Here is a 27,380-nt window from a genome sequence, read left to right as displayed (position 1 = left end):
TGCAGTTCATCGAGTTTACATTTTTATGTGGCCTTATGAGTGGAAAATAGTGTGAAATATAGACTTAGATTCTAATGCTGCCATTCAAATCTTTCATCGTTGCATCCCTGAGGATAAATCCCAGTTTTACGATTATAAAGCACGAATTTACGTAAAATTTATAAACAGTCAAAAGTTCCTTTTCCTGCTCTAATGGCGTCCGACTCAACTCATCGCTGCTTCATCGACTGTAAGTGACAGAAACACTACGGCCTGTTCACACACACTCACATCAGAACCGAATACATCTTCATCTACGTAAACCTTTAAAAGTCGCAGTACACACTACGCTTTACTGATGAAGTATCATTTAGCTTGACCCAAACAAATTTATGACGCCGAGTCTGACCTGATGTTCACACAAACTTCATGACACTGAAAAGAAAAGATGCATATGTTATATAAATTAGGATTGTTTTTAATTCATCCAACGTGTGTATCCTGTTTTTTTGCACGTCTTGTGTGAATTCCTCTTTTTCCTCTTTGTCTTGCTGAGGCTGGCAGGGAGAGATTAAGTTCAACTATAAATTAAGTTGAAGTGATTCACAATGGTTCAAGGGTTGGAGACAGGTTAGGGAGGTATTATTTGGACAAAGGAACATCCTGTCGGTTACTGATCAGAGAACTAAAAAAGACGTTATGACGTTACCTGTATCTACGGGGAGGTGTCCGAGACAGCCCGTTAGAGAGTGTCTAAGAACTAACCGCCTTTTCCTCTGTGACTTCTTTTGTTAAACGCTCCTTCTTGTACAAGAATAATAACAACTTAAACTTTGAAGCTTCGAATGCAGCCTCTCTTATTGAAGGGTCACTCTTGAAAAATAAACCCATAACAGCATAAACAAACTTATTGCAGTGTCTGCCGCAGTACAGCTGCGCCACAAACCACCAACGCCGTGACTGAGAATGACCGAGCTGTCTAGAACCAAACAAAGAAACAGAAATAACCATAAAGAGACAGAGTCGCCTTTGTCAAAGCATTTTACGTGTTTTATTTTATTCATATCATCCCACTTTTTTATTTAAAACTTTATTTTATTCTGGTTCTTTATCTTGTTTTATCGCTCGCAACCCGTGCTCTTGATGATTCTCGATGATTAAAGCGTCCACACAGTGAACGTACATTAAAATGACACATGTAATGCTGAACCGACCTGTTTCTCTCATGCAACACATTTGTTTGTGCCGTTGACGCGGTGTCAACCTACATGTGACCAATAAAACTGAAACTGGAAGACAAATAAATATCCAGATGGTTCTGATAAAAGTCCAGCGACACACAGCACCACACAGTGCTGAACCAGGGGACTGTAGCCATGTGGATTGTGTGTGTGTGTGTGTGTGTGTGTGTGTTCTGGCCTCTGCTGTTGTTTTGACCAAGAACAGGATGGCCATGTTATAAAGGTGTGTAAGGCGGCTGTCTGTCTGTGGATCACAGTGTACTCCCTCATGGCTGGGTGCTCTGTCTCTGGGCAGCACTGTCTGCCAGGACGGACCCACTGAACCACTGCACCAGGCTCAGACTGAGGGTTCATCCCAGGTCGGAGAAAGCCAAGAATCCCACACACACAAACACTGTAGACTGTGTTGACAGAGCCTGTGAGTGCAGAGACAAAGGCCGGGCCACACCTTCTGTACATTATGATCAGACATTAGCATTTAGTACAAAGAAGGCACTTCACACCTGAGCTAGTCCAGCGGCGCTTTCGAATGCAGAACTTTCCTGCATGACAATTCCAACGTGAAAGGAGCCTTTACATACCCCGGCGGGTGTTGTTACCTTGAAGGGCCTTGAAGCCTTGCAGGGGAACCCTGGAGGAGCCGGTGACAAACTGCAGCAGCCGCGCTCTTCGCTCCTCGTCGAAGGACTCCACGGCTTTCCAGAACCACTTCACGATGTTGCTGTCCGGGGTGCAGTGTTTGAGCCGCGTGTTGGACTTCCAGTCGTTGATGTCGATTTTGCCCAGGCCGCATACGATCAGCTGCAGGTTCGAGGAAGGAGGTACAATCAGTGCCTTGAACTAAAATGTACGCAAATCCAAACGACGTGACACACAACACAACGTACCTCAAGCTCCTTCTCGTCGAAAGCCTTCAGCAGGTGTTGGGGGATGACCTCGTTGAAGCCCTTCTGCAGGGCCAGGAACTGGGCCTCGATGCCTCGCAGGAAACGCCAGTTGACGTAGAGCCGGACGTACTCCTTCTTGGTGTCCTGGGTGACGGGGATGCTCTTACCGTTGGGCTTGAGCTCGTGTTGGATGATCTCTCCGTAGGCGTTGTGTTCTACACAGAAGGTGTGGTCCAGCACACCTGTGATGTCGTTGTCCCTGAGGCGAGATTAAAATGTGATTCACTCTTTATTCCAATAAAACACTTGTGAGGTCCTTTTTTTTATGTGAAGTGAAAACATGCATAAAATCATGTGGTTAGGGAGCACTGATGTAAGAATTTTCCAAAACCCTGGGGGGCGCTGTCATCAAAGTACTACTTTGTTTTACTTGCAGAACACTGAGTGCAATGTGTCGTAACTTTATGCCAGAGATTTCACTTTCATTAACGCAGAAAAGTCGTGGTACGTACAGGATCCACACGAGGCTGTTGTGCAGGTCCGGGTCCACGGACTCCATGTCGTCCAGGGTGATGGGTTTACCCAGCAGCTGTTTGTAGAAGGGCAGAGTGAAGCCTCCGTCGATGTAGTGGCCGTGGAACACCGCCATCCCCATGATACGGCCCACGAAGTGAAAGTACGACAAGTGCTCCTACAGGACAGGGAGTGGGGAGACATCTTGAGTTTCCAAATGATTCAGCAGAGACAGACAACAGAGTGTTTGAAAGTCGATTTTGGGAATTCAACCGCCTCCACACAACAGTGAAAACATGTCGGAGTTTATCCATGAGATCAACTGGAGAGCAATAGTTAAATGTTGAGCGATGTTAACCCAAACAAACACAGACAGTGTTGTGTTGTGTAAGAGAAGAAGCTCATGCCTCGTTGGGGATATTTGCTCTGAGAGTTTGTGCAGCGTTCACCAGCAAACTTTTAAACCCATTTTTCATGATAATAACAGTCAAAGAATGATCTAGTAGGAATGATTAGACCCATTGTTAAGAAGCACTTAAGTTGTGGCTCAGGAGGTAGAGCGGGTCGTCCACCAATCAGATGATCGATGGTTTGATCTCCGGCCTCTCCAGTCTGCATGTCGAAGGGTCTTTGAGCAAGATACTCGACTCCAGATCGGTGTGTGTGTGAATGTGGATGAATGATTAGCTCCTAAAGAGTCATGAGCAGTGTATGAATGTGTGTGTGAAGGCGCTAGACAAGCACGTGTTATTCATGTTCTGCTATTATTTATGTGTATATATTGAACAGCGGATGGAGCTATGGCGAAGTTTCTACTTTTCAGTCATTGCACAGAAAAAGGTGAATCAGCTCGGTGACATAATTATGCAAAGAAGTCAGCAGAGTTACGGATCGACAAGTTTCTGACTGAGTGTGAGGCAGAGCATCGAGTCGGTAACGGACTTTTAGATCGCCCTATGATGCTGGAAGTTGTTAACGCTTAAATAAATCATGTTCATGATGATCATCCTGTTGTAAAACTCCCACTACACCTAGAATTAGTTACAAGTACGTGGATTTATTGACGTATCAGCTGTAGACAACAACAAGTCGTAGAATTATAATCAGTTTATTTGACCTGGAACAAGATAAGTGGCAGAAAATGGATTAATTAATTCAAGTTTTGCTGAAATTAATGCTTCAATCATGAGAAGATGAGATTAATAGCCAACTGTTTGTTACAGAAAAGGACTAAATCCACATTTATGGACGTGTAATGTCTCACGTCGACCCACAAACACACAACAAAACCTATGAGTGCGTTTATTTGAAGTATATTTCAGTAACAGCTGAGACTCACAGGGTTGACAGCAGAGTCCGGGTTTATCTGCAGCGTGTAAATGTCGTCACGGGAGTACTGGAACAGGCCGTAGTACGGGTTCAGCATCTCATGGGACAGCAGGTAGAGCCACTCCCTGCACAGAGGACACCAGTTAGTTCAGAACATCCTAACAGGGATACTGAAGTCATGCTTTGGCTTGTCCACTAGGAGGCAGACTGCTGTGTGCTTACAGGAGTGCTCCATGCAACATAAGACTTCTCACCTGGCCACGCCTCCGTAATCCAGCCCCTCCTCTCCTCTGAACTTCACCATCAGCCTCTTCCACAGGTCCTTCGGCCTCATCTTCATCACCTGTCGGTACGATTCCTGCAGCACAGAACAAAAACACACATGTTAAAGTTCAGTTAGACAGCTGCTGATGCAGAACCGTCTCGTTCTTCGTGGTCCTCAGCAGAGAAAGAGTTCAGGGTGACATGGGAGCAGTTTTAGGGACACTCCGAGCTCCATGCCCTGGTTAACACACGGCAACCGCTAGACCAGAGGTTGACGTCAAGAGTTAGAAAACGAAAGCATTGCTCTGAACAAACATTTGCTGTGCAGGGACAAGGAAAGGGAAAGATCGCTGAAGGGGTTAACTCCTGTAAACACCTGGGGACTTTTTTCTTATCAGTCACTTTGAATCCACATGTACATAGATCAAGTTTCTATTTGAGAAACAAGCTGTGTTTTACTTTCACTGTTACAAAGAGACTGCCACTGTTCACCTGTGTTGGATTATGGGGGTCTTTTATACGTACGTGCCCCTGCTCGGGCGTCACATGTGATCGACACAGTTTCTGTAAAGCCTCGACTCACCACTGTGAGCTTTACGCTCAGGGTAGGACGGTCTGTCAGTCTGTGTACTACTTATATTTCTCAGAAGTGTTGTGGACAGTGTCTGAGCCAAATGTTTGTACTGAAATTGGCAGGAGACGGCGTTTGGACACTCAGACGGGCTTTTTAAATCCATTTAGAGACGACTTGTTGCTTGATGACTGATTGCCGGATTCACGGCTTGTACTACACTTTTATGATGCGACACTGTGTTTTGTTGGTTTGTGCTGCTGCCTGTCTTGAAAGAGATTTTTTAATCTCAGCGAGGGATCTTTCCCCGGTTAAAGAAAAACGTGCGGATGGCTCGCGGCGTTTATCGCAGATTTAGGGGGCAGCTATAATGACCACCGCCGTGAGACTATAATAACACAGCATGCCCTCCAGATACAGCAGACAACAGAGAGAGAGGTGCTGAAGGAGAAATGGGAATGTCTTATCTGCACTGAAAAGCACACATAAAGACAGGCCTGACAGCCCACCAGCTAACACTTGCCTGCTCAGTCATAATGTAATGCTTCAGCTGGTCTGGAGACGCTATGCAACCTCAAGACGTCCTCTGCCCCTCCCTCCTTCCTCCTTCCTCCCTCCCTCCCTCTCTGCCTCTCACACTGAGATCAGCCAACAAAAATGTCTTCGTTCAGATTAACAGACACGGCTGTTCCAGCACATTCCAGTGCATATTTTATGAGGGTCACGCAGTCTGTTGCAGGTGTTGTTGCTCCGATGAAGGCCCCGCACCTCCTGGATGCGCACAAAGAGCCTCCCCAGCTGAGAAAACGTACTTGAGAAAAATCCTCCGTCTCAAAACAAGAGGTCTGCTTTAGATTTTGAGCAGACGGGCTTCACACATCATAGATAACCGGGTGAGTGAAGAAATCATTCTCACAGCCAAGCTGCTACGGGCAATGACCTTTATGGGAGTAGACAAGACGAAGAAGAGGAGGAGGAGGGGGGCTTCAGAGGATGTTTAACATAACTTGTCTGCGTCTGTAAATTACTTGTACAACGACAAGCAGCTCTGCGAGAACTAAAGGATGAAATATCGGGCTGTTTTTGCTTCTCTCCACTTGTGCAACGGAGCAAATATGACATAATTTCCATGTTTTTCTACCGTTCTGTTATGCATTTTAATTTCTTTCACGCATGCTCTGGCTGTGACAACTGAATTTCCCTCCGGGTTAAATTACATACCCATTTCTGTGTATCATTAATAACAGGCATCCCCCCCCCTGTGAGTTTCAGATGATACGATGACATGACTGAGCCTGTCTCTTTCCGTCCTCACCTCAAAGATTTCCTCGCGGGACACCTCGATGCGGCAGTGGCCAGCCTGAGGCTGCTGCTGGGACAGTTCCTGGCGGAGGATCTTGAGCTTCTGAACAAGGTCTCTCTTGTACTTGGGCACCGTGAGGCACTCGGCCTCCTCTGGGAGTTGACCGGGGGACACCAGAGCCTGCTGGGCCTGATCCTTCAACTGGTTCTGACGACTGGAAGGTAGGGAGACAGAGAGACAGGCCAAGAAAAAGAGACAGTGAGACACAAGGACAAGATAAAAGACAAAAGTTCGAGATGTCCCAATACCAAACACAAACAAGCTTAGCAAGAAAAAAGTAAGCAAGCACTTGAGCAAAATCAACAAGGGGCGATGCCAAGAAACTCAAAATACAGCTTTTGGAGAGTGAGTGTGCGTTCTGTGTCCTTTGCTGACTGCAGAGTACGAGAAGTAAACACACTGAGGTCATCTGGGAAGCACATCAAGTCAAACAGCTGCCTCAGCCCCTCAGACAGACAGACAGACAGACATAGGTGGAGGAGGGATTAGTGGAGGTAAGACATCTCCCTCACTCTCTGCCCCCCTCTCTAACACACACACACACACACACACACTTCCTCTCCACCTGGCCCAGAGGCTTGGTGGTCTCACAGAGAGATAAAAAAAAGAGGGGGGAGCAGCAGAAAAAGGTTCTGCAAACAGAACCTCTGTTTCTTTTGACTCGCGTACACTCGAGGTAACGTAGGGACACCGAGGCCACCTCGCAGAGGCTTACTGCTACATTTTACAAGTCCAAGAGTTTCTCTTACGAGACAGAGAGTTGAATCTGAATGTACTTTGAAATCAGTGCAAGAAAACGGCCTGTAAGTGGCACCTTTCTGCTGTATTTGGTCAAGTGGGATCTAGTTATACTGTCGGGTAGGTCAACTTAAAGCAATGCATCGTATTTTATAAGCTTACCTTATCTTAATTTGTAAAGAAACTAATATTTGTAGCTGTCAGATAAATGTAGTAAAACGTATAACATGTTGACATGTTGGTGAAAAGAGTAGTAGTACCTCTAAAAAAAAAAAAAGAGGTAAGTAAATGTATCATCTGTTTAACTGTGTAAAAATATGTTGTGAAAACTGTGACAGAGACAGAAAACAGACAGGAGAGTTAGAGTTAGTCTTTGATAACTGGGCACGGACGCGACAGGAGCTGATCGCGGCAGTTCGAGTTAATGTTTGCAACAGTACAGGGAGCAACAAAAGAATTTCCTCGTTCGTGGGATTAATAAAGTATATCTTCTTCTTCATTTCTTTAAAAAAAAAGTGTCCAAATCTGAGTTGACAACGTCTGGTTGGAGAAACACTTCTGAAACCTCGTGGAGAACGGATCAAAACAGCGTCACGGCCACGATGTACCCGGTGGGGTCCTAACAAATTCTTTTAGCTGTGATCTTTAACTAAAAATTATTTAAAACATGCATTAACTTTTTTTTTTTGGCCACTTGGGGGCAGCAGAAACAAGTTGTTAACACACATTGACATATCGTCACTTTTTAAGTCGGTATGGTGAACTCGTGACCAAAGGCTCTCCATATTCTGGATTATTAAAGTTAATCTCAATGTGCTGTGAATATTAATAGCACACAGATGCTAGCAGACTAGAAACAAGAAAGTCAGAGAACATTTTGTTTGTCTCAAGTAAGAGAGCAGCATCTGCACTTTTAGAAAACTTTAACTGCTTTCTCTGCTTCTGTAGTTGCTGCTCTCTGCGTTTGCAGCACAGTCTAAGCTTGGATGTACAAGAATTTAATATTCTCTCAGCATTTCTGTCTCCTCGCTCTATTGGAGACTCCCAAAATGTGCATGAAAGCAGCATTTGATGGAACATTTCAAACACATTGACAAAAAAAAAGAAAAAGAAGCGGTTAACCACAGTATCAATAGTGTGGCTGTGAACATCATCTGCGGTTAATGATGGCAGAGGTCTCGAGAATACAACTTTTGAACCGGCCGCTGTGTTTGGGGAAGACGGCCTCAGAGGGTGGCACAGTAGGGAGGCACACAACACACACACACACACACACACAGACGGAGAATCAAAAGAGCCTTTATGGGGCCGGCACTAAAGGATTATTTGCACAATGGCCTTTTGCACTCCGGTGGGGGGTAGCAGGCATGCTCGGCCCTGAGCAGGGTCATAAACACCAGACTCTAGAGCCGAGCACAGAGGGTGGTGGAAGGATACACATGTCAGTCTGCGGATATGTAGGCTGTAACACTCAACGTGATGCTGAGGCTACGATAAATATTTTCGCAAAAGGTAATTCGAGTTTTTCGGGGAGGACCCTTAACTGTCAGTCACTTCATGACTCCTCTCTGAGTGACTCGAGTTTAATTTCTGCCTGGCAGAATCCAATTTGGCTCTTCAATCACTTCCTGCTATCCCAGGAAGCCACAGGGCCCCATAGGACACTCAAGACCTCCTCATGAATCCCTTTATTTCCTGCAGACTAGACTCAAGAGGGAGGGAGGGCAGTCTCCCGACATCACCCAAACACTGTAGACGACTCAGAGGGAGGAGAGAGGAGACATGGAGCATCTCCTCCTGCACTTTGACCCATAAATCAAACATTCCTCTCATGGCTGCAGACAAACTTTCTCCCTCTCTCTCCCTCTCTGTCTCTCTTTCCAGCAGCTCCTTTACCGACGAGCACGACTCTGGTGCATGTTACCTGAAGATGTTCACCGTGGAGACAAGCCGCCGTTACACAAAGCAATGTTTTGGCTACGTGACAAATCACAAGAGTCTGGGAAATGACGCAGTTATTTCTCATGCGACTGCACAGAGGGCAGGCCTGCAGCCAGGTCTTTTAAAACCAGACAAGGATTCAGTTACCTATTGAACGGTGACCTCCACCAAGTCAAGGAGGGCTCGAATTCAACAGAAGATTGCAACATCATGGGGAAAATATAACTAAAACTGTGGTCTGGATGCTCGGGCAGTGTCTTAAACACATAAAAAAAGGCAATAAACTATAACTTTGATGGACATATATATACTGCACATATATATATATTGAACATTTTTGCGGGATGACGGCACACGAGGAGTGAAAATTTCAAAAATCCCTGACTTGATAAAAGGCAGATGTCTTGATGGAAATCCATGACGACTGATATCTTTTCCAGAGTTTTGTCACAAGCGGGAAAGTCACTCCAAAGTCGAAGTGCAGCCGTAGATCAGCTTCAGTTAGGACAGAAAACTAGTGAAAAGGCAATAAATCATAAATAAATCAAATATTTAAACCTGCAATAACTGATTTCTTTTTTTTTGGCCACTTGGGGGCAGCAAAAACAAGTTGCAGATACAACATTGACATATCACCTTTTTACGTTCATATGGTGAACTTGCTGGATTTGTGTTCTTTAAATTATAATAGTATCTAATGTTAATTAGGCGTTAATCAGAATGAGACATTCAAGTTAAACTTAGTCTGAGATTTGTAAATGATTACACCTGAGGTGTCCTAAACTTAGTCTGAGATTTGTAAATGATTACACCTGAGGTGTCCTTGGATAACCAGGAGGTGTACGACGCCCTGCAGCCCAGTTTAAACATTTTATATATTCAACTTTTCACTTTAAAAAACTCGTAACAGAAATGTGCAGATGTACTTAATAAAACATTAAAAGCTACGGGGAAACTTTTTCTGTGTGACATTACATAAAAAAAACAAGCCCACTTCCTCGCTTTGATGTGAACTAATCATCCTACCAGAAAAAACATTTATATATATATATATATATATATATATATATATATATATACATATATACATATACACACACACGATAGACGTTCAATGTATCCGATTTTCACACATCTGGGCATAGTCATGCTCAGGACAGAATTCCTACATTAAAAACAAATGTGGCGTGCCAGGCTACATTTTTATAAGACTTTTCAGACGGCCATAGATGAAAAAAAAAAATCCCAAACACGTTCTTTGATCCATCAGAACAGGAAAAAAAGAAACCCGATCTCTCCCGTCGACGCATTCCGTCTCCGAACGGAGAAGGAATGAGATCAGGCGGAGGAGGAGGAGGAGGAGGAGGAGGAGGAGGAGGCCCACCGAGGCACCCATAACGCTGCTCCACCTTTATGTCGAGCAAGGACCTATGGGTAATTCTACGGCTATCGCCGCACAGTATGTGTTTGAACAGCTGCACAGGGGAAGAGGTTATGAACACGTGCGTCCATGAACGCAGGCATGTACCAAGCATGGAAGCATGCAGTACATACACACACATGCACACACACACACACACTGTTCATTCATTGACTTGGGCATCGAATTTATGCTCCGTTTCCTGGACGTAAGACGCTCCTCAGCCACAGACACAGCAGCCTCGGTTTCCACTCAGCTATCTGATGTCTGGCCAAAGCCAGCTTTGTGACGGATTGTGTGCTAAAACGCCTTTATGATCAAAACCTCTGCAGGCCTGAGGAATTTGAATTTTTTTGTGTGGAAAAGAAAAGACTGTGGGGGAGTGCGCCGTGTATGTGTGTGCGCACAAACGTCTGCTCAGCAGAAAGGCCACTCTGAGCTCTGAACCTCTACAGGTGGTGAACACACCTTGGCACAGGATCCCACAGTAAAACATTGACTGAGGGGGAGGCAAAGTGAGTAAGTCTGTGAATGTCTGGGGGAGTGAATGCTTGTGTGTGTTCTTGTCTGTGCTCAAGTGAGGACTGCTGGCACGAGGCCCGAACCCCTTACCTGACGTTCTGACTTTCGATGCCTCCGCGAGAACCGTTGGGGCTTGGACTACAGACGCAAAAAAACAAAGACAGGAAATAAATCTTTCTGCTTTTAAACCACATATTTTTTACATGCACATTCATATTACTCTGGCTGAAAGGCACTGGAATACTCACTTTAGGACTAGATGCAGGTTGGCGGAGAGGCGCGGGTCCGTGAACTGCGTGGTTCGGTTGTTGTGGTCGACAAAGTAAACCCTCCCGGTGGCTGTGTTCCGTATCTCCCATCCAGGAGGCAGAGGACCCAGTTCCTCACAGTTCACATTACTCAGATCTCTGAAATGCAACATGCACGTAGCGCAGACAATGAAGCATTAGTGCGCAAGAATTTAAGGAAAATAGAGGCTATGTACGGCGGGGACGAGGGGGGAAAGAGAGAGACAAAGCACACATGAAAATCTAGGTATAAAACATACCAAAGCACTGACTAACTGGACTCAGGCGGACAGCAAGATTCCGAGATGTCTGAGAAATCACTTTTATTCTATTTTTCTTCTTCCTCCCATCTAAATTATTTACTGCTGCCCTGCAACCCCTTTCAGCTGGACTCCATGGAGACAAAAAGGTTCAGAAATTACAGCAGGCTCGCTACGCTGGCGCTGACTTTCTCTGTTTTGCCGGACTGAAGCCAAAAAGGGACCGGAGCCTCACGAGCGATGAGAGCTTGGCAGCTGAGCCATCCGCTAATGTTGGAGCAGTCTGAGGAGCACCCAGTGAGGTGTGGCGTGACCAATGGCCTCCTATCAAGAGCGATAAAAATATCATCTATCACTCACATGCTGAGTGAGCAGAGGCCAGGTATTATAACATCAGTCATGTTTTATTGATAGCGTCTGGAGCGGACCGAAGCCCGTCTTCGTGCGTTTCTTTTTGGAACGCGGTAATCAATAGGACACACATGCCTGACCGAGGATTGCCCAAGAGCCTCTGGTATGGGCTGATTGAGACCCGTGTTTGTGCCGATGGCCATGTGTCCCACGGCAAAGCAGCTCGTGCCAGAGGACCGAAACGCTGTCTGAGCCCCGTGACACGGGGTCTTCTCACAGCACGTCAGGCTCATAATTAGCTGCAGGTTTTACGGCAAACTACAAGGGGACTTAGAGATTTCCGTGACACGAGCTATGGGTAATGTCAGATGTGTCAGTGACGGAGGGTGCAGGATAACTGATTGAAGCATCTGTAGATCTGTCGTGCGGGTCACACATCCTGTGGCCGACATACCTCGGTACTCTGGGGTCATGCCACGTGCTGACACCCGTCTGAGTGTGGAGAAAGTACACTTGGCCTTGCTGCGTGGTCCTCTGCTCTGTAGGAACACATAAAAACAAAATGTTAAAAAAAGGATTAATGCACGATTTGGAGATCGAGTGTGCGTCAAATGTTTAAAATATATGGGAACAGAGTTTAATACGTGTGCCACATGCAGACAGATTGTGCTTCTAATCCGTCTGCGTAAGAGAGAGATCACAGAGATGGAGATGAAAGGACTGCCTGAGTTAGTGGAGATCCCAAAAGGCAGCCAGGGAGGAGGCGGAGGGGAGGAGGTGAGAGACGGGGTGAAGAACATTGGAGAGGAAAGGAGAGGAGAGATGGGGTTGTCTGACTTTTGAGTTGGTGAGCTCATTCATCACAGCCTGACAGAGATATTTCCATGAAGCGGTCTGCCAGAGAGCTCTTCTCTGGCATCCCTTTGGACCTACCGCCCTGCTTTAACATGCATGTACGCGTAACCTTCCAAAAAAAAAAAAAAAAAAAAAAAAAAAAAAAAAACATGCCGCGGCCTCTCGACGAGCGCACGGTATACGTCTGACACACGGGGTGACATCTCTGGGCTCGTGTGCGCTCACATGAGGAGAATCAGAGGTGCTGACAGGTTTTATAGGAAACAGCCAGAGAATTAGGAAAGTAAGGACGGAGATAGAGAGACAAGCGTAGCGAGGCCAGGAGCCTCTTAATCCGAAAGTTGTGATATGCTTCTATAAGCTGGGACTCACAAATCCTACAGAAGATTTTACTGTGAGGATAAACAAACCTCCCTTGCAGTGTGCGGGAGATCGCAGCTTGTGTGTGTTTGCTTTTACATGAATGCGACTGATTGTGTGCAGAAAGGAGAACAGAGAGAGGGAGAGAAGGAGGGGAGGGAGCGCATAGCTGCCGCCAGCCTTTAACAGCTAGATCAATTCAATTAGAGATTGTCTAAAATGGAGCCAGTATTTCAGGCTCCTTGTCTGTGGGGGTGCGAGCGTCATCGTGCTGAATGGAGGCTACAGATTAGCCGGGTTACTGAGCCCAGTGTTGAGCGGCGCGGAGGGCAGGGAGCGAAGCAATTAACACGACAGCGTTACAATCGTGACACGATTCGTAGTGGAAGTACGACGTGGCTTCAAGAGAGGATAAAAAAAAAACTCTGCATACTCTGGTGTAATCAGGATATTAAATATTTATCTGTCTCAAGATAGGAAAGCTGGATATGCAATATTGATAGTACAGCACTGTGGTTTTCAGATGAACTCAAGTAACCCTTCATCTACATTAGTCATGGTCCAGATATGTTCATCTGAATTCATCTTAAAATGGATTAAACACTGTGAACTATATCAAAGTTTACATGCATACTACCTAAATGAAGGCACTGTCTCTGAGTATTTGTTTCTTATTGCTGGTGTTAGTGTACTATTATTAAACTGGTACCTTACACTAACTGTTTATACTGTAAGATAACTGTTAAACTCTCAGTCATGCACGTTCATATGCGACACGTTCAGGTTTTTTAATCCTCAAATTAGTTGAACTACTTCAGTTGTTACTGCAGAAGTTTTACGGTTTGGAAATCACGCTGCAGCCGCCAATCAGGCGCTCAGATCAGGCAGACGAGAAACTTAGACAGTGAATGAGAGTGACCGAGCGAGCACGTCGATAAAATCGGTTAATTGGCTGAATGAAAAGTTTTTCCTGATTGTTTCACAGCGGTTACGTTCAGCATAAATAAACACACACTCCTTTACTGCACAACAGTGTGGCGAGAGTGTTATATATAAAATTGATGTCATGTTTTGTACATACAAAAAAAACAAACCATGTACAATTGTAACTATTTTAACATCAGCTGAGCACAAAGGCTAGATCATCATAAGTCAGCTTCCCACTAACCATATCCCTCAGGGAGGTCCGGGGGCGTGTGCAGGTGGGTTCTGCTCATGTAGTTGCGGTGCCTCTGGGAGCGGACCCGTCTCTCCTGGGCGCGCTGGTCACCGCCACTGGGCGGCAACGCCGTGGTGGGCGTGGCGCCGTTCGTGCTGATGGGCGTGTTCTCGTCCACGATGCAGCTGAGAGGCCGGCCGGGGCTGGAGTACTCTGATGCCGGCCTGAGAGAGAGAGAACAGGTTAGAGAGTGGAAGAAGTCATATCTACAAAAACAAACAGCTGAAAATCAATAAGCAGCATTTAGGAAGTCTTCAGGTGCTACCCAGAAGATCCACACAAGGCAGTGCACGCACAGACCATTAAAGGCAGGCGCACTGAGACTGCCTGAGGTCAAACTTGGTACGAGCTGCCTGATAGATGACGGTAAAAAGAAAGACGGAGACGGGGAAGAGATGCCTCTTTTTTCTCCTGTCAGCACCGTGACTTCCTTGGCTCTTCCCACATCATTAAACACCAGTCTGTCTGACACCTCTGTTTTTTTTTTGTTTTTTTTGTGAGGAGCCCACTCCAGTTTTTGGACAGACTTCCCCCAGCTTCGGGAGCACTGAGGTCAGGGATGAGGTCTTCCATTGGCCTGCTGCTGTTTGATTTAAGAGGTCTGGGTTTGGAGTTTCTGCGGGCTGCACAGTGTACTCACCTGGTAGGCCTCTCCCACTGTGTGGTGCGTGTGATGTGGTTCAAGTACTGGATCCGTCCAGACGCTGTCCTCCTCTCCTCCCAGCTGGCAGCAGAAACATACACAGACACAGCAGTTAGCGGACACGGTTAAGCAGCCACAGGACCATCTAGTAGCGGTTCTGTCTCGCTGCTCCGTCTCGCCGTGTTGCAAATATCACATTCTGCATATCTTTAACCCGCCCGTGTTTGAAGGCGCCATTTCTTGTTTAGGATTTGCAACGCTCCCTCTGAGATGATAAGAGAACTCACTCACCCATCTGGAAGATCATTGTCAAACAGTCGACTGCAGTCCACCACGGGGCCTCCTGTGCCTATCCGGTCCCTAGACTGCAGGCTCACTGCAGCAACACATGGCAGACAGATGCGTACACCAGGATTACTAGACAGCAGATTACAGTGCAGGCACAGATATTTTATCGAAGCACAAAATGGAGCTATATATCTTTATGAGTAACAGGGATAGGGCTCAGTTTTATCAGAGGTATCTTGGAGGGTCTGGTTTAAGTTTTTTTTTTTTTACTTCTGCAGGGAGGGTCTGCTGTTACGAAATACAATCCCACATTTTACATGAAGACTGCGATATATGTTGCCACTTTTTGAGCAACGAGAACGGGCAGACTGGAGCTGAACATATTTCACGTTTATATTATTTCTAACGGCATTAAAGGAAGTTCTTTGGCGACACTACTCATCGACCTGCAACCACGTATTCATCGCAAGCTGCAGGATTACGACAAGAGCTGCCGCGACTAATAAAAGATGACGAGAACTTCCATTTACTGGCTAATTAAAGAAACAAGCTCCGATGCAGGGAAGTGAAGAAGTGCCAAAAAACTGCAGTTCCTCAAACGTCCACTTGAGGCTGGCTCCAGAAGTGAGTCAGTCTCCATAAGTCCCCATGTTAGACAGCAGAAATAAACATGTTTACAGCCTGGTACAAAAAACTGTTTTGGTCTCTGTAGCTAATTTCCCCGTTCATGACAACTGTACTGAGGGTGAATTTATATACAACTCACCTGTTCACATTATATTAAGGCTTAAAGTTATGCAGGATTAAGAGCGTGGACGCTTTGATTGACAGGTAAGTGGCTTATTCGAGTACCCACGCGTCATTTTACCCACCAGGAATATTTCGATATGTTTGGCTTCGAAACGGCGCTTTGGAAACAGACGGGTGATGTCACTCATTCTTTAATACTGTCATTGCTGTCGATCTGTACTCACCCACTATCTGGCCTCTGACTGTGTCGCTGTCATTGGGACTCAGCTTGTTCAAGTCTAGTCTCTGGTCTGTGGAGAGAGGACAGAAAGAAGAAGTGGAGAAAGAGAGAGACAGAGAGAAAGAAAACACACGGGGTAAACAGGAAATGAAGAATGAAGATGAAAGAAAGACAGAGAGAAGAAAGGATTCATCAGTGTCAGAGAGATGCATGTAAACTAGCATGTGTTGCATTTTTGCCCCCCCTCTCCCTCCCTTCATGTCCCATCGCTCTGTATCATTTACATCACTCAGACTCAATTCCTCTCTCCCCTCATTATCCGTCTCTCATTCTTCTGTCTGTAGACCACAGCTTGGCTGTGCCCTGGAACAGATGGTCTGGTCTGTGGAACAGCCACAGGCTGTAAAAATCTCACTGAGCATCGGTACAGAGCAGGCTTCAGTTCAAATGCAGAGGTCAAACATTTGACAAATTTCAGTACAAAGCCTGCACTATTCCACTTAGTCTTAGCATGGACATGAACTTCTGCCAAAGTCTGGAAACTCTTTGTCTGAACTTCTTAAAGTCTGCGGAATTTGAGAGTGAGGGGGAAAGAGAGAGAGAGAGAGATCAGGCGGAAAAAAAAAAAGAGAACAGAAAAAAAATAAATGTCCAAGTCGCTTGCAGACATGAGAAATGCCACTATCTGCTCTCTCTGTTGTCTGGGTGTCATGCAGATCAGCTCAGGATGTCTGTCTAGACTAAACAGGGACCAAAAACAGGCGATGGTCAAACCGTTACACGGCTGGCCGGAGGTCAGCAGCCACAGAGAAAACACACAAACAGAGAGAGTTAGACGGACGCCAAGAAGAAGTGCACATACATTTTAAAATATGCATGCAGTCATATATACACAAAAGGACGACAAACACAGGCACTCTGCAATTATACGTAAATGTTACAGTCGACCCAAGACAGTCTGCAATTATACACAAATATTTCAGTCAACCCCGATGCCCTCGCCGAGGCCTGTGGACGGGACGAAACTGCAACTGTTGGTGAATTCCACAGAAACAAAAAAAAAACAAAAAAAACAACAACAACACAAAAGAATGACAAACACTCACAGGGGGGAGAGAGAGAGACCACAACAGAGAGAACGCAACAAATCTACGCTTACACTTAAATAGCTGTACAATTATGCATGTCTGCGTGAAATGACCGGTTGTCTAGATCGGCAGACGGAGATAGAGGGAGGTTAGTCACAGTGGCATTGTGTGTGTGTGTGTGTGTGTGTGTGTGTGTCTGTGTGGACACGCTGCCAGTGTACGGAGGAGACTAGAGAGGAGGGGAGGGGGGGGGACGACTAAGGGGTGAGGAGGAGGCCAGGAGAGAAAGGAAATGCAGAGGCAAACCACTCACAGCTGTGGCACAAGGCTCAGGTTTCCTGTGTCGCTCCAGGAAAACAACAGTGTCAGGGGCTTCTAGGAAAAAGTCGGTGGGATCGGTTCCCGGGTTCTGCAGGTACCAGCTCAACTACAACCCAGTCTGGCACTGCTTTTACTAGGAGCCACTTACTAAAGCCTCCGTCTCATTTATCCAGTTAGCTTCTGACATGAGACAGTTTTTTTTTTTTTTACAGTAATTGCAGGGTGAGGTTGATTGGCTCTTCCTGTTCTGGCAGGGCGGCAGAGCGTTGACCCCTCTCGCGCACACACACACACACACGCACACACACACACACACACACACACACACACACAGGTCTGGCCTCTGTCAGACCTAGCGAGGGAGACAGGACACTAAAAGGTGCTACTTCATGTTCTGTCACTTAGCCCCCCGACAGCTGCGTTGTGTTATTAACCTCTGTTTCTTATCAACGCTGCAGGTACGACGGCTGGTCGGATGCACACGCTGCCTCATTTTACCAATCAGGGAACAGACGTCTCATTAATAAACACAATTAATTAAGTTAAAGGAAAGAGGAATGAACCGAGTGAACACATGGAAACCGACCGCACGACTGCAACCAAACAAACAAAACGGGGCGACTCGCTCACTCTCCAGCGGTCAAACATCACAAGAAATGACAGTAAGAGGTTGATTGTGTGTAAGAGTGTGTTGATTGGATTAATACTGACACTTACAGCCCGTGTCTTTAAGGCGGTTGATAGCGTTGGACAGAAGGCGGACACAGCCCAGGAACCCAGCCCCTTGCTTCTTGTGGATTTTCTTGTGATTCCACACGCTGATGGTGATCGAGTCCGATTTCCCGATGTATCTGAGGAGGAAGCAGAGAAAGAGGAGACATGGTTAATAAGCACTGTGTGTGTTAATAGAAAGTGCATGCAACACGTGTCGACGAGAGTCTCACTCAGGATGTCCCCAAGCGAAGCAGGGGAGACACACATCCGCCACAGGGGCTACCGTTAAGTCTCCTCGCCAAGGACGCATTACGAGAGCGTACAGTCGAGACGCGGGAGGGGGGGGGAAGAGGAAGAGGAAGAGGAAGGTGGCCGGACTGAGAGGGATTTTCCAGCCAGTGTGTGTGTAAGTCTGACCCAGAGTGTGAGACAGACTGTGACCGTGTGAATCATTGATAAAATTCACAGCGGTACCTCTCCACATATCGAGGGAGGAGAGAGACGATGGTGACGGGATGAGCAGGAACAAAACTGATGATTTTGCTGATGAGAGTTTTACTGATGGACAGTGAAGTAAACTGCAGCTGCTGTTAGCTCAGTTTGTTAGCCGGGCTGTGAGCTCAGAGCACCGGGGTGAGTGTTAGTGTTTGTACCACAGGAGTTTTTGGACCCCCTGGGAAGAAGAAGAAGAAGAGGAGGTTTACGGAGAAATGCTGATGGGGAGCAGAGCTGGTGTCGTGCCAGAACAGGAGCTAGAAGGATAAGAGACCGAAGGTGATGTTGCCGGAGGGGCTCAAAACTGGCACAGCTGAGGTTGATGGGAATATATTTTGACCAGATGCTAAATAAAAACAATGTGTGCACCAAATTTAAACAGCAAGCCGCTTAAAATCTGTGACCATCATGATGTCACTAGAAGAAAAATCCACAAAAGGTTTATCCTCTTGGGACCAGAAATGTCTCTATAAAACATCCAGTAGCTGTTGAGATATTTCAGTCTGGACCAAAGTGGTGGACTGACCAACATAAACATCGGTTGGCAAAGAACAACAGCACTAAAGGAGCGATTGTTTGCCTTCTGTGCGGGTAAAGAACACAGTCAGGTAATTATATTGTGCACGAAGACGTGTGGGCAGACGAAACAGATTATTTCCTGACTGCTTGTATCAATCTCCTCAGAGAAGGGTGATAAAATCTCTACACGTGAACCTGTTATGGCACATCTGCTCCGGTGGGCTCCCCTCCTTCAGTCTAAAACTAATCATCTGTACGACTTCGCAGAACTGCATCCCACTGTAATTATCATGCTGCTTACCAAAAGGGATATGAAACAATGGGGCTGTGAGTAAGACGTCTGGACATTTTGAGTCCATGCCAAATGCCTGTCTGGGGTGCGATGTGAGAGAGCTGCTATGTCAGACAGACGTGACGGGAGGGAAGTATTACAAACAAACTCTAGTCATCTGGATCAAACTCCATGTAATAAAATTCATTAGTCTGGCTGCGATATTTAATTCCAGTCACACACACACACACACACACACACACACACACACACGCTGCATAACAGACAATGGGAAAACTTGCAATAAAAACAGAAAGGCAGCACATTTAAAGAGTCAGATGTGCTCTCTAAATACAACCTTTGATTTGGCAGCTTGTGCTCGTACAAGAGGCGTCTTTTTACTGCCAAGAAAATATGGTCAAAGTGAAACAGCACAAACAGAAACAGAAAGGGAACGCTGACTATTCTCAGGACTGGCAGATCTTTCAGTAACATCAGAGGACGGATTTAGCTGCATTCCTAACTGGAGTTCACTCAAACGTCCACTTGAGGCTGGATCCAGAAGAAGTGAGGCAGTCTCCATAAGTCCCCATGTTAAAAACTTCATGTTTACAGCCTGGCCTCAACTGTACTGAGGGTGGATTCAGCCGGGCGTTACTTCTGCACAAGCCAGCAGGTACTTGGGAAGATTGCAGAGTAGCGTATTAACGAATTAAGATTAAAACAGAAATTAAACTACTAGGGATGCACCAAAATAAAAATTTCCGGCCGAAACCGAATAAAAATTAAATGGTTATTTTTTTTACTATTGCATAAACAGCCTAGAATAAATTTGTAGACATGCTTTTTCAAAGAAAGTGAATGTTTATTTAATATCCTTTAAATATTCCAGTAGAATTTCCAGTTAGTATAATTATTATTTCATTTATACCGTTAGAAAGCCCATGTTGTTTTAATCACTGTTAATTTGTTCTTGAAAGAAATACTACTTAGTTTTATTATATTTCCCACGTTCATGAACGCATCATAGTCATTTCGACGGTCATTGAATGCACCTCGCATGTGTGAGACGCCGTAGTTTAGAGAGAAGTATATAGCTTCGCTAAAGAGCAGTGTATGATGTATTTCTTGCCTGTGTTTTTCCTATATCCTGCATCGTGGGTTTATTGTGTGTGAATGGGAAAAGAATCAGCAACCGTGGCCAGATCACCGCGCACGCTGTTTCGCCACTATCCGGCCACTTCACCGAAAGCCGATTGCAATATTCGGCCGAATACTTTCGGTTGCCGAATATTCGGTGCATCCCTATAAACTACTTAAACGAATCCACATATTGAATCAGCTGCGACACCCGAACAAGACACGGTGCAAGTGCATAGAGTTGTTCAAGACTTGATTATGTATAAACCATCAGGAGGATTCTCATTGTTTCTCCTTTTGCTCGGCTTTAATCACCCCACGCAGTAACACACAGCGAGGATCTAATAAAGGCATTAATGCTGGTGCTGGTTAACTGTTCAGCTCGGAAAAAGGATGGATGAGTGGGCGTAAATAATTAGAGTCTAGACTGGGCACTTAACATTGCAGATGTATTATTTAATGATCCCATATTTGAAGAACTCCTAATTAACCAAATGTGATCGCACTGGAGGGAGGCTCCACACTTTGCCGTGACGACGACGTCCATCGTTCTGTGACTGATAATCACTCCTCAGGAGTGGATGTTACATTCGGACGCTTCCTTTATTTCAGCCGTGTCCTACCGGGTCGTTTTTAGTGCAGGCAGAGTTGAGTGTGAGCGGCAGGCAGCCAGATAGACTGTCTGCTATCCTTGGCATGTTGGCCACATCCTGCAACAATGCTGAAGGGGGGGTGGTGGTGCTGGTGGTCACAGTTCATGGGCCAGTTCACTCTGGACACACACACACACACACACATACGCAGGATTTCTACACCCTCACATGAGCACATACAACAAATGGAAAAAAAGAATCGCTGCCAACAGCTTTAATGCACTGGGCTGTATTGGGAACACCAGGTGTTGCAGGCCCTATTTTAATAAGAGCGAGGCAGCCAGACGGCTTTCTAGGCTGCTCTCGAGTCAATTAAAACCACCCTTCTCCTCCAACACACCACCTGAGAGTGTGTCTGTCTTCTGGAGGATAAACACTGACAGACAGCGAAGAGGGCACGCCGACGTTGAACTTATCGCTGGCACGGGAGCAAGTAATTTTCACGTAAACTCCAAGTCAGCGACGTCTGCAGGCTCTGGGGACAAATTAGTGCTCGAGAGAGAGAGAGAAGCTTCACAGTCCATCCAAAATGAATTAAAAAAAAGAGAGAAAGGTGTGCGCGTGACTATTTTTCCCTCCCCTCTTGTCAAATGTGACACGAGCAGCTAATTTAACAGCCATGTAGAGAAGAGGGGTCCTGTATCCCCAGCAACCAAACAAACGGAGACATGTGCTTCCTCTCGCTGTTGGCTACGTGTGACGGTTGGATAAACACCGGGGCGAATACTGGAAACTTTCACTCTCTCACATTTTCACTCACGCGCTCCGTCTCCTCTCTTTTTTTTTTTTCCAGGTTGCTTCCATGGGACAAACCATCTTTGGGAAAGGCAATCAGGGGACGACAAGACATGCACGTGTTTAACTCAGTGGAAGAAAATACTATTGGAGACGCCTTTTTCTGTTTCTTTAAATACAACTCAGCGACGTATTTAGCCTCTCTGCTGGTGCTGAAGGGTTATGTCATTACAGAGTATCTAGATAACCGAGAGAGCAGATGCAAGAGCTGTTTACATCTGTTACTGTTTAGGTTCTGTTAATGGCACGGCCTGATACTTCCCAGTGTGCTCACTTATTGAGGTTACAGCAAGAAAAAAAAAAGGGGGCATAAAAGCTGCGAGACAACCCGAGCAGGGGCCTCAAACTGCTGTTTGTAATCAGATTAAGTCTTTAGGAAGGTGGGAGGTATTCAAATAAACAGAGAAGGAATCTGAACACAGATGTCAGAGAGAGAAAGAGAGAGAAGTGTCAAAAAAAAAATCTGTCGGACTCACAAGTCATAGTGCTGGTTCCATTTCGGGTCGAGCGTGTTCCTCACAGTGTCTGTGGAATGGCACTGCCCCGAGCCGTCCACAACAACCTTGGCGAAAGGATCGGGGAGGCCTGCAGGGAGAGAGAAACAAACGACGCCGCATTCAGCCGCAGATAACGAGACAACAACTTTTACACAGCGGCGTGTCGGCTTGCTTCGTGGCACATGGCGACAAACACAAGTGACACAGATGCTGCGGTGTCACAGATTACTCATTGTTCACTTGTGCTTCGATTCCAAAGTGAATTTGTTACTCTCTGTGTATTAAAGCTGGTGCGGTGTGAGATAATTCAACATTTATTGGGAAAACACGCAAACGTATCGTCGGTGTCTGAAGAAAACAACCGTAGCTATTGACGGTTTACCAACTAACCACTGTTAACAACTATAGATGATGACTGCGTCAACACAGGCACGCCCCAATACAGGATGTTTTATAAAGCGGGTGACTGTGTAAACTCAGATTTTCATTTCTGGTGCCACATCAAAGCACTTTAGGTTTTTTAATTTCAAGATTTTCAGACATGGTTTTCATCAGACAGCAACGATACGGTATAAGTTAGGCTGCAGTACAGCGTGAAGGTGTTTCACACACTTCAAGATGAACTGCTCATTCAAATGATCATTTCTGACATTGTCTGTAACCGTGTGTGACATTTTCTTTGCTGCAAATAACGGCGACGTGGCTTTAACGAGCACAATAACTGACACAAACACACACACATTTTTATCTATGGTTTTTTTTAGTGCTGCTCTCCACCAACTCCCCCCCGAACTGAATGTTTGCTCAGCTCCTGGGCGTTGGAATGGCAGGAATGGGCACCACAGAAACCACCTGAGTGAGCAGAAGACCTTTAACATGCTCGTTCACCATGACAGCGTGACCCAAACACACCCAAACACTCGCAACGCAGAAGACACCTACACGTGAGTTATTAAGCGCCGGGTGGAGAAAATGAGCCGGGCGTTTTTATGCAAAGTGGCTTCATAGATCCAGTATGTGAGGAATTAACGGCCGAGTGCTCGGTCGTGGTTTGCCACTCCGTAGACGACACTCTCCTCCGTCCAAGGACGTAACGTAGTAAAGCAGCCACATCTGTTGAAACGGCTAAACGAGTCGAGCCGAGCGTGTCGCCGAAGGCTGACAGCAGGCGCTCCATCAGCCCGAAGTGACCCACATTTTTTTACAGTGCATGCATCATACGCCCACAAAAACCAAACATGGTGTGAAAAAGCAAATATAGGTTTATCATAAACAGCTGAGATACTTACGGAAGAAATCTTTCTTCACCAGGTTTTTGGCGCAGAGGACTGTAGGAAAAAAAAAGAAAGAGAGAGAGAGAGAAAGGGAGGGTTAGGATTAATTGGAGATAAACTTTTAAAGTCACAAACAGTACAGCGGGGTATTTAAAGTGGCAGGAATGTGCACGGGTAAGCAGCAGGGAATGGTTTGTCTAGCTTAAGATTCAACAACAGCAGAGAACATTAAAATAAAATATCAGACATGTCACTCTGTGTCCTTCGTTACTAAAAAAGAAGGGATGTTTCGGGCCTCCTGCATGCAGACAGAAAGAGAGAGATCCTGTTGATCCACTCTGACATCCATGGAGGCGGTTGCTGAGGTGACGAGGCACAGCCGGATGGATGAGGAAGCTCAGTCACCACCACCTGGCCGTCTGGAGTTACAGTAACAGCCTGTGAGTCAGGCGCATGGAAATACAGTTTTGGTTTTGGCTTGTGTCTGTGATAAACGTTTTCTGGGGAAGAGACGCTAATTGGTCTGGATGTGGATGATTCAGTGGTTTGAGCTTGAGATGAGAATGTAATTAATATGAGTGTACGGCTCGTTGTGAACACTAGTTCTGTTTCTAGTGATGGAGATCGTCTGTGCTCATCTTTAATCAGAATTAAAAGACGTGTACTACAACTGCGGTTCCTCTAACGTCCACTTGAGGCTGGCTCCAGAAGTGAGTCAGTCTCCATAAGTCCCCATGTTAGACAGCAGAAATAAACATGTTTACAGCCTGGTACAAAAAACTGTTTTGGTCTCTAAGGGTGAATTTATATACAACTCACCTATTCAAATTATATTAAGTCTTAAAGTTATGCAGGATTAAGAGCGTGGGCGCTGTTACAGGTGGTTTGTTTAAGCGACCAGGCGTCATTCAGCCCACGCTCACCGACAATTTTGCCCATTTTTAGATTAGCCGGGAGGCGGCAGAGGCAGGACTGCCAGGACGGTGGCAGCCAGAGCCGCCACACTGAGTTTCACAATGACTCTACAGAAAGCTGCGGTCACGGAGGAGACCGGGTCCATGTTTCATACAGTCTATAGTGTCTAAGTGTGATGTAGACGACTGAAACCACCAGTGCAGACGTGCAGACACACACAGAGTGTCTATTAGTTTAAAATTCCCACTCAGAGAATGCAGGTTAATTAAAGTTACTTCATTAAAGATTTAAATACTTTGTTTGTGATTGCAAAATGTTTTAATACTTGATTTGCATCTTTTTTTGTCCCCTTAACCTGATGTACATGTTGTGTTTCATGTTAAATGTTTAACACAAAGTTAACGTAACGTAAAGTAACTATAACGCAGTTTGTAACTACGTTAAAAATGCATAAAATATTATATTTGGGGGAGGAGAATGACATGCATTGGCCATGACACACAGCCGCTGCTTCTGTTCACATCACAGCAGACCGGTCTACAGATGACAGCTGCAATATGACAAGCATCACGCTGCCATATGAGGCCACTTCACACCTTTGGTGGGTGATATCTGCCTGACGTCTCGTACAGCTCCGGGGCTGTTCGCAGAGCCAGAATGATTCTTCAATTAATAGACTGACAGAAAAACAAAGAAACAAATAATTTAGTACATTTTATAGGCCATATTTTATAATTTTCTGCCATTTAAAAGTCATCAAGTTCGAGCTGGTTGGCCTAGCCTGGCTCCCCTCTCCTCACATGCAGGTGAGAGTGCTCAGCCTTTAACTTTGCTAATAAAAATAGACAAACCCAGAGCAGCAGACTGCAGCTTAATCCATTCAGTCTGCAGCCAGCGCCTATAATTCTTCCACACACACTCAGACAACATGTCAAATATCACCCTGAATCACTTCAGGAACAATTCTGCCCCACCAGAAAGGAGGAAGACGTACCTGCGCGTGCAAAATTAAAACGCACAAATCACCATCGCCGTCTACGGTGTCAAACACGCACACGTCCACATATGTATGGTATTTACACACACACACACACACACACACACAGTTTCATTTAAGAAAAGAAAGACAGCGGGGAGGAGCGACGGACGATGAGGGGTGCAGAACATGCTCGACAGATGAGGAAGAATTTCTTTCCGCAAACATCCCTGGGAATGTGTTACGTTCCAGTGAAACCCACCTCATTTCTAAAACATCTGGTATGCATCGCTTTTTCGGTCGCGCTCTTCCTGAACACACACACGAGCATGTGCACGCACACACACACACACACACACACACACACACTCCAGAGACAACTCGCGCTGCTCCAGCTTCAGCTCAAGCGATCTAATTAATTATTAACAATAAGTGTGAGTGTGTTGAGACGGGTGGAAAAAGGTGGAGTAAGGCAACAGGTGACAGTTCGCTTTGTGTTTTCCGCAATGCCACAGACAATGTGAACATAATGGGAGAAGGAGCCTGACAGTGATTTGATGGAGTTTCCAGAGAAGCACTGTGTTCCTCAGTCTAGAAGTTACAATGCAATAAATCCACAGGAGGTAGAGAGAGAGAATAGTGAACCGCTGGGAAATATGGCTCTAAAGAAAGGTACAGCGGTGGCAACAAACCCTGCATTCAACAGTCCAGACAGGAACAAAGAAGTGACAATAAAGACAAAACCAAGCAAGACACGACACGGCCCACACAATGCCCCGGCTCGGCTTAAAAAAAAACCAAACCAAGTTGAGCAAAAACCTGCCGACCCTCCCGTGAGTACACGAGCGAGGCCACACAGCAGGAAGCCAACGCTACAATTATACCTATATAGGCTCTTTATGGAAACATACAAGGGGCTGAATTACAGCTGGAAACGGCAAACGGAGAGAGAAAACCGCTGGAATGGTGCACGCGGGGGAGACAATGGTGGCAGGGAAGCCAATTAGGAGGTCTGAGGCGAGAAGGCGAGAGCGGGGACGGCAATCAGGACGCGGAGGAATCCGACCGTCAGAATACAGTTCTCATTACGCGCTGGCGAAACACGGTCATTATGAAAATGTTACCATGATATACATACACTTTAGCTGAGGTTTGTTTTACAGACGTGTGCAACCCGAGAAGTATTTCGTAGGCAGACAGACAAAAATCTGGCTCTGGCACTACGAGCTCAGCGGGCGGGATGGAGATACAGATGCAAATGTGTGTCATTATACACACACACACACATACTTTTACTACAACTATGTGAGAACATTATGTAGCAGAGAGAGGTTCACCTGTCGGGGTATGAGCAGACGGAGTTAAACTGTGACTAAAAGCAGGATGCACCAATACAGACTTTAGATTAAACTTTACATCTCCTCTTTACTTATTAACTGGCGCGGCGGTTATAAAGATGAGAGGCTAAGCCTTAAATTCCACCGGGCACGGCTCTGTAACGTTGCAGCCAAAACTCTGTTTTGGTCCATTCCTCATGAGACTTCATATCCCGTCGGGAACGTTTCAGAAGCTTTTTGCTCGCCAGGTTTTGTTAACTTGCTCCAATTCAGTCATTCTCCCTTGGTTTATGTGCTTCTGCCATGAGTAAGTAGGATTATCGATGTCGTTTCTGTGTCTGACTTGAGGCCAGCTCGACCTGCTCCGTGATGCTTGACTTCTTG

At 45.8% G+C, this 27,380-nt stretch overlaps 1 protein-coding gene across 2 annotated transcripts in view; it reads right to left on the bottom strand.

Moving 5' to 3' along the window:
- smurf2 (SMAD specific E3 ubiquitin protein ligase 2) overlaps positions 1–27,380 on the bottom strand; it is a 47,664-nt gene that overhangs the window by 680 nt on the left and 19,604 nt on the right. The window contains exons 2-17 of one of the 2 annotated variants that reach the window (XM_027285844.1): positions 23,784–23,822; positions 22,474–22,582; positions 18,128–18,261; positions 16,006–16,071; positions 15,035–15,119; positions 14,741–14,824; positions 14,050–14,264; positions 12,121–12,205; positions 11,017–11,175; positions 10,859–10,906; positions 6,100–6,301; positions 4,204–4,307; positions 3,960–4,074; positions 2,620–2,798; positions 2,108–2,366; positions 1,820–2,021 (exon numbers count right to left, since the gene is read on the bottom strand). In XM_027285844.1, coding sequence (XP_027141645.1) covers positions 1,820–2,021; positions 2,108–2,366; positions 2,620–2,798; positions 3,960–4,074; positions 4,204–4,307; positions 6,100–6,301; positions 10,859–10,906; positions 11,017–11,175; positions 12,121–12,205; positions 14,050–14,264; positions 14,741–14,824; positions 15,035–15,119; positions 16,006–16,071; positions 18,128–18,261; positions 22,474–22,582; positions 23,784–23,822 — 2,085 coding nt within the window. Of the gene's footprint in view, positions 1–1,819; positions 2,022–2,107; positions 2,367–2,619; positions 2,799–3,959; positions 4,075–4,203; positions 4,308–6,099; positions 6,302–10,858; positions 10,907–11,016; positions 11,176–12,120; positions 12,206–14,049; positions 14,265–14,740; positions 14,825–15,034; positions 15,120–16,005; positions 16,072–18,121; positions 18,262–22,473; positions 22,583–23,783; positions 23,823–27,380 lie in introns of both variants that reach the window. The other variant, XM_027285843.1, reaches the window with a different exon arrangement.

The sequence above is a fragment of the Larimichthys crocea genome, chromosome XII, assembly GCF_000972845.2.
Source record: "Larimichthys crocea isolate SSNF chromosome XII, L_crocea_2.0, whole genome shotgun sequence".
NCBI classification, from domain to species: Eukaryota; Metazoa; Chordata; class Actinopteri; family Sciaenidae; genus Larimichthys; species Larimichthys crocea.
Note: the sequence above shows the minus strand (reverse complement) of the source record. Positions and strands in the feature narration are given on the sequence as shown.